This window comes from Cajanus cajan, chromosome 2 (genome assembly GCF_000230855.2).
Source record: "Cajanus cajan strain Asha chromosome 2, NIPB_CcT2T_4, whole genome shotgun sequence".
NCBI lineage: Eukaryota > Viridiplantae > Streptophyta > Magnoliopsida > Fabales > Fabaceae > Cajanus > Cajanus cajan.
Window position 1 is genome coordinate 47,033,416 of NC_138518.1, and position 6,716 is coordinate 47,040,131.

The 6,716-nt window shown below is 38.9% G+C and overlaps 1 protein-coding gene across 1 annotated transcript; it reads right to left on the bottom strand.

Moving 5' to 3' along the window:
* Nucleotides 1-5,980: 5,980 nt before the first annotated feature.
* On the bottom strand, nt 5,981-6,463 carry LOC109811670 (uncharacterized). Its single transcript, XM_020375466.2, has one exon. It carries the CDS (start codon nt 6,461-6,463, stop codon nt 5,981-5,983), a length of 483 nt encoding a protein of 160 aa, XP_020231055.2.
* Nucleotides 6,464-6,716: the final 253 nt, after the last annotated feature.

Genomic DNA, 6,716 nt, shown 5'->3' on the forward strand with positions numbered 1-6,716 from the left:
TTACATGAGAGGGTTAGAGATCATATTCAATCCCAAACTGAAAAATACCAAAAATATAATAATAAGGGTAGAAAGGAAGTTATCTTCAAGGAAGGTGACTGGGTTTAGCTACACCTTAGGAAGGATAGGTTTCCTTCCAACAGGAAGTCAAAGCTTAGTCCTAGAGGAGATGGCCCCTTTCAAATCCTTAAGAAAATCAATAATAATGCCTATGTCCTAGATCTCCCTTCTGAATATGGTGTTAGTCCTAGTTTTAATGTTTCTGATCTATCTCTTTTTACAGGACTGGCTACCCAAGAGGAGGATGTTTTGGATTTGAGGACAAATCCTCTTCAAGAGGGAGGGGATGATGGAGGAAGCCCATGGGCCAAGGGCCCAACTACTAGGGCTATGGCAAGAAGGATGCATGAGGAGTGGGCCCAAGCCCAAGTGAAGCCCATCACTTTATTTTGTTGGGCTTTGTCTCAAGCCCAAGTAGATTAGGGTTAGTGTAGGATTGGGCCTTAGTGCCTTGTATTTCTTTTGGGCCTTGTATTTCTGGCCATGTAGCTTAGGATTTACATTTAGAGGTCATTTGAATTTAGGGTTATTTAGGTTACATGTGTAGTTGCATTAGCATGTAATTAGAATCACATTTGGTGTGTATTTCGGCCATGTGCAACACATGCACATGGTGTGATCCGAAATGCAACTCAAATGGAATTCTAATTACATTCCAAATGAGCTAGCACATGGGTGATCCGGGTTTTAAGCACCAAAATTTGAATTTTGAATTCAAATTTTGGGCGCCTAAGGTTAAGTGAACCTTACCTTGGTTCCACTTAACCTTAGGCTAACTCATGGTCACCTTGACCTAATTTTCTCCTATAAATCACTATGGCCGAGACTTGTATGCACACTTTGGATATATTGATGAGTTTTCTCTCTTTGAATTCATCTCCTCCGAAGTCACCTTGCTTCCTAAACTCTACCCTCCTTGAGTGCTTCTCCTTGTAGAGCTAGGAACTTTAGTCTTCTCCGGACTTAGCTTTTATGCAAGCTTAGGTCACATTGAGCCTTGTGGAGTCTCCATCCTTGAAGCTTCTTCCAAGGATTTTCGTGAAGGCTTGAAGAATTCTTGTGATTTCCAAGTGGAATCACATCAGAACCTTTAGCGAATGTGGAGACCTTCCAACAATCTGCCCAAGGTGAAGCTTCTTTCGAGCTCAAACCTCCCTTGAGTCCAAACAAGGGTATATCTCTTTTATCTTTTGAACTTTTATCCTTTCATGAGTCTTAACAAAACTATCTGCCTTACACATTGTATTTGTCTATAATAGATTCGACGGAATCTCCCAAGCCTTTCACTGCTTCTCCTTCGACACAAGGTGGCGTCGAATCTTCTATACAAGGGCTTTCCTCGATCCCTTCAACTGACTTGGATTTAATGAGCTTTTTCAATGAAGAGGACGAGGATATCAATAGTATTTTTGACGTTCTCGACAACTGGACGAGTGGTCCATCTGGGTCGGAAAAGGAGAAAGAGAAAATTGAAAAAGTTTCAGAGGCAACCCCATCTTTCCAACCTGTACTCGAGTCTTTCAGGTCGAAGGCCTATGTAGATAACTTGGATCAAGCCTTCCTCGACCCAACCTTCAAAATCGAAGTTGAACAGATGGTCGAAGACTTGCTTGCCTTCTCTGACCTTCCCCCTACAATCCATATCGAGCTGCAAGAGTTTACCCAGTTTTTTACTCTTGCCTCAGATCTCTGATCCAAGTGGTCTACCACTTTCCAGGAAGTGGCTCAGGTCAAAGTTAAGAGCGAGGGAGATCGTGCTAAACTCGAGAAGCTCCGCGAAGATCTAATCTCCATTCAAAAAGCTACTGAGGAGATGATCCCTGTTTTAAAGAAGTTACAACAGGAGGAAGCAGATTGCGCGGCGTCCATTGAAGCCTTGCAACATGAGTTGAATACTCTTCGCTCGAAACAAGTCGCCTTGAAGACTCAAAGTCAAGACGTTGTGCAACGTCAGAAGAACTTGAAAGAAGAAGGCAAGGTTATCTCTTCGAGACTAGCCAAAACTTTGGAGCACAAGAAGCATCTAGAGGGTCAGTGTGTTGCTCAAAGGCAAAGCTTGGATGATGCTTACAGGGCTTTCAAAGATTTCAAGTCCAAATTTTGTAATAATTAGATTTTTTAACATTGATTATTTCGATTTCTCTTTGTCCTGTATTGAACAACTATTTAATATTCTGCTCTCTTATGAAAGTGTTTCAAATATTTTCCATTTATAACTTTGTTCACGTTTGAATCGATTTCTTTAATCACGTATGCGTTTTTTGAATATACTTGCTTGATTATAAAGGGACCTTCCCAATTAGGAGACCACTTCCCCAAGTGTCGAGATTTTTGATCCATGGGAAGAATCACTTTTAACACTAAGTCACCAACTCAAAAACTACGTGCTTTGACTCCCTTATTGTATGTTTTTTCGATTCTTTCCTTTTGTTGAACCATATTTTGTAATGCCAACAACCTTTCTTCCTCCAACGATTTTAACTCGTCATACATTAAATTCCAATAATCCTCAATGGGCAAATCATTCTGTTTTTGTATATGAATTGATTGTAAATTAATATATAGGAAGAATAGCTTCATGCCCATAAACTAATTTGTATGGAGTAGTCTTCGTGGCATCTCTAGGTGAATTTCTATAAGCCCATAACACTTGAATAAGAGTTTCATGTCAATTTTGAGGTTTGCTCGAGATGTGTTTCTTGATCAAACCAATTACCACTTTATTAGCAGCTTCTACTTGACCATTTGCTTGTGCATAATATGGTGTTGAAGTTATTAACTTAATTCCTCTTGATTGAGCGTATTGAGCAAATTTTCGACCTGTAAACACTGTGCCTTGACCTGTGGTGATTGTTTGAGGAATCCCAAACCTTGTTATAATATGATCTTCGACAAAATCAATTATGTCCTTTTGCTCGACTTCTTTTAAAGGAATAGCTTCAACCCATTTTGTGAAATAATCTATGGCAACCAATATATATTTATTATTTTTTGAGGAGGGTGGATGTATTTGCCCTATAATGTCAATGGCCCAACCTCGGAATGGCCAAGGCTTAATAATCGAATGCAATTCACTTGCAGGTACCTTTTGTATTGGTCCATGTTTTTGACATTCCTCACAACTTTTTGCGAATTCGATACAATCTTTAATCATGTTTGGCCAATAAAAACCTTTTATCGACAAAGCCCATTTCATCTTTTCACCTGCTTGATGTGCTCCACAGATGCCTTCATGTATTTCTGCCATAGCTATATAACTTTCATGACTCCCGAGACATTTGAACAAAACTACATCGAAACCTCTTCTGTATAATTCGTTATTTAGCAAGACATAATTGAGGGCTTGGAGTTTAGTTTTTCTTTCAACTTTCATATTTGGATTTTGCAAGTAATCGACCAATTTGTTCTTCCAATCTTGTTGACTCAAGGAACTCACGCTTAGAGTCTCTAGTTGGTATACCAATTCATTTTGTGTATCAATCAAAGATTCGAGACACTTTTTACTGATTTTGTACCCTGACGCTACCTGAGCCAATTCATTTGCAATTGTATTCGAGTCTCGAGGAATATCTTGTAACTCAACTTCATCAAACGCATTAAGTAACTGTATAGCTCGAGTTTTGAATTCAATTAATTTTTCATTTAAACACTTATACTCTTGCATTAGTTGTTTGATGACTAATTGTGAATCGCCTCGAATTGATACGTTCCTAGCACCTAACTCTTTGAGCATTTCGAGACCCGTTATGAGTGCCTAGTACTCAGTTTCATTATTCGAGTATCCATTGTATGTTGTTAATGATAATTTAGTTGGGATCCCTTCAGGGGAAATGATTAACAAACCTATCCCAGTGCCTAATTCATGTTTCGAGCCATCGAAAAATAGTTCCCAACGTTTGGTAGTTAAGTAAATAACTTCTGTAGTTTCTTTCGAGTGATCCGCAAGAAAATTTGCGATTACTTGTCCTTTAGTTGCTTTTAACGGCTCGAAAGTTAATGAATATTCAGTTAACGCAAGTGCCCATTTTCCAACTCGAGAATGTAAAACACGTTTACACAACATATACTTAATCACATTACTTCGACAAAATATTACAACATCACAAGGCCTAAGATAATACTTCAACTTTGTACAAGCAACATAAAGACTTAAACATAATTTCTCTAAAGGAGTATATCTAGTTTCTGCTCCTACTAACATTTGACTTAAATAATAAATGACCCTCTCGATGCCATTATCATCATCTTGCGCCAGCATACTCGCAATAGTCGAATCGCTAGCTGAAATGTACAACTTCAGTTGCTTCCCTTTAGAGAGTGGTGCAAGCACTGGAGGATGAGCCAAATACTCTTTGATTTCCTCGAACGCCTTCTGGTGCTCTTCATTCCATTGAAATTCTTGCTCCTTTTTCAGACGTAAAAGAGGAGAAAACACTTTAGTTTTGCCAAACAAGTTCGATATAAATCTTCTCAGAAAGTTTACTTTACCTAGGAGAGATTGAAGTTCTTTTTTGTTCGATGGAAGTTTAGTCTCCATGATAGCTTTAGTCTTGTTTCTATCCACTTCGATCCCTTTCTAGTGTATGACAAATCCCAAAAACTCTCCCGCTGTAACACCAAAAGCACATTTTAGTGGATTCATTTTTAAACCATGTTTTCTCATTCTCTCGAAAGATAATTTTAAATGGCATAAATGATCCTCCTTTTGTTTCGACCCAACAATTATATCGTCAATATAAACTTGTACCAACTTACCAATTAAATCATGGAACATTAAATTCATTGCCCTCTGATAAGTGGCACCTGCGTTTTTTAATCCAAATGGCATCATCACCCATTCATAGACGCCTAATGCACCTGGACATCGAAAAGCAGTTTTCGATACATCATTAGTTGCAATATAAATTTGGTTATATCCTGAATAACCATCAAGTAAACTCATAATTTCATTACCTGAAGCAGCGTCTATCATAGTTTCAGCGATGGGCATAAGATACTCATCTTTGGGGGTTGTTGTGTTGAGATCTCGAAAATCAATGCATACCCTGAGTTTCCCATTCTTCTTTATAACGGGCACGACATTCGATATCCACTCAGCATATCTTGAAGTTCTAATGAACTTTGCTTTCAATAATCTCTCAATTTCTTCCTTGATCTTTTCGATTACTTCAGGAGTGAACCTTCGAGGGCTTTGCTTGACAGGTTTCTTTCCGGGAATCATGGGTAACCTATGTTCCACTAATCCTCGATCTAATCCCGGCATTTCGTCATAATCTCATGCAAAGCAGTCTTTATAATCATTCAGTACTCGAATTAATTCCTCCTTCAATTCCCCTTGCAAGAGCTTGCTAATATAAGTTACTTTTCTATTTTCGACAGTTCCCAAGTTGATTTCCTCGAGTGGATCCTGAGATTATAACTTATGATCATCCTTGGTTGCTCTTTCGAATCCCAACGACGAATCATCGAAAATACAATCTAGTTTAAATTCTGACTCTTGCTCTTTGTCCTCTTTTACATTTTCGACCTCCTGGTCCATTTCAACTTCTATTTTTTCATTTTTTGTTTCTTTCGAGACCCCCTGGTCCCTTTGATTTTTCTATTTTTTCTTTTTCTCCATTCTTTTCGACTTCGCAGTCCATACCCTCTTTCTTTGTTTTTTGTTTTTCTTCGGCCAAATTGGCCGTGCTATTTTTATCAATCCCAACTTCATTTGAATGTACTTCCCTATCTTGATCTTCCTCGGCCATGTTGGCCGTTCGATCGGCCATGTAGGCCGATATTCGAGCTAAGAAGCTCGAATAAGGATCTTCATCCTTCATTCTTCAATTGGACCCGAATCTTTTTCGGCTCGAATCACAAAACCTTTCTTCACATCCTAGCAAAAAATCTTTTTAACTCCCTCTTCTTCATCCATCACTCAAGCATTGTAGGCATCGAAAGGCTTAGTCTTTGCAAATGCCGTTAATTGTTGATCGGCAAAGTACATACCTACCTCATATGATTTTTGGTCAGCCTCGAGGACTTCCAAACCTTCATCATCGTTCCAAAAGAAAATCTTTTGGTGTACTGTGGAAGGGACAGCTCCTACCCCATGGATCCATTCTCGACCTAGCAAGACGTTAAAATTTGCCTTCGATGGAGTTACTATAAACATAGTAGTTCTCTTCACGCTTCCAATCTGAACATCAAGCAGAATCATACCCTCAGGGTGTGAAGACTTTCCTGCATAGTCTAAGATCAATATATTATGGGGCTTCAAATCAACCATGGACTTCCCAAACCTCTTCAGCATTGTCCTGGGCAGGATATTCACAGCTGCACCTCCGTCAACCAAAACCTTATTCACCTCGTGCCCTTCGATCATCAAAGTTAACAACAAAGGCTTAAGGTGACCTTTCATCTCTTCAGTGTGGGAATCGAATATAGCTGAATTAAATTTGGGGATAACCCTCGAGATTTGATTAACCTACACGATCTTGGACTCATAATTAGGATCATCGAAGAAATCTTCTCGATGAATATCCTCTTGTTCATTTACAAATTCCATGGCTCCAGCATACTCGGAAGGCAGAATTGATACTATCCCACAGATGTCTTCCAAGGAATCATCGAAACTGCTCTCGAAACAATCAGTTATCAGATCCTCATCGTCC

Bases quoted from the DNA above. Each gene is read 5' to 3' on its own strand.
- LOC109811670 (XM_020375466.2), bottom strand. From the start codon at position 6,463: ATGAAAGGTCACCTTAAGCCTTTGTTGTTAACTTTGATGATCGAAGGG.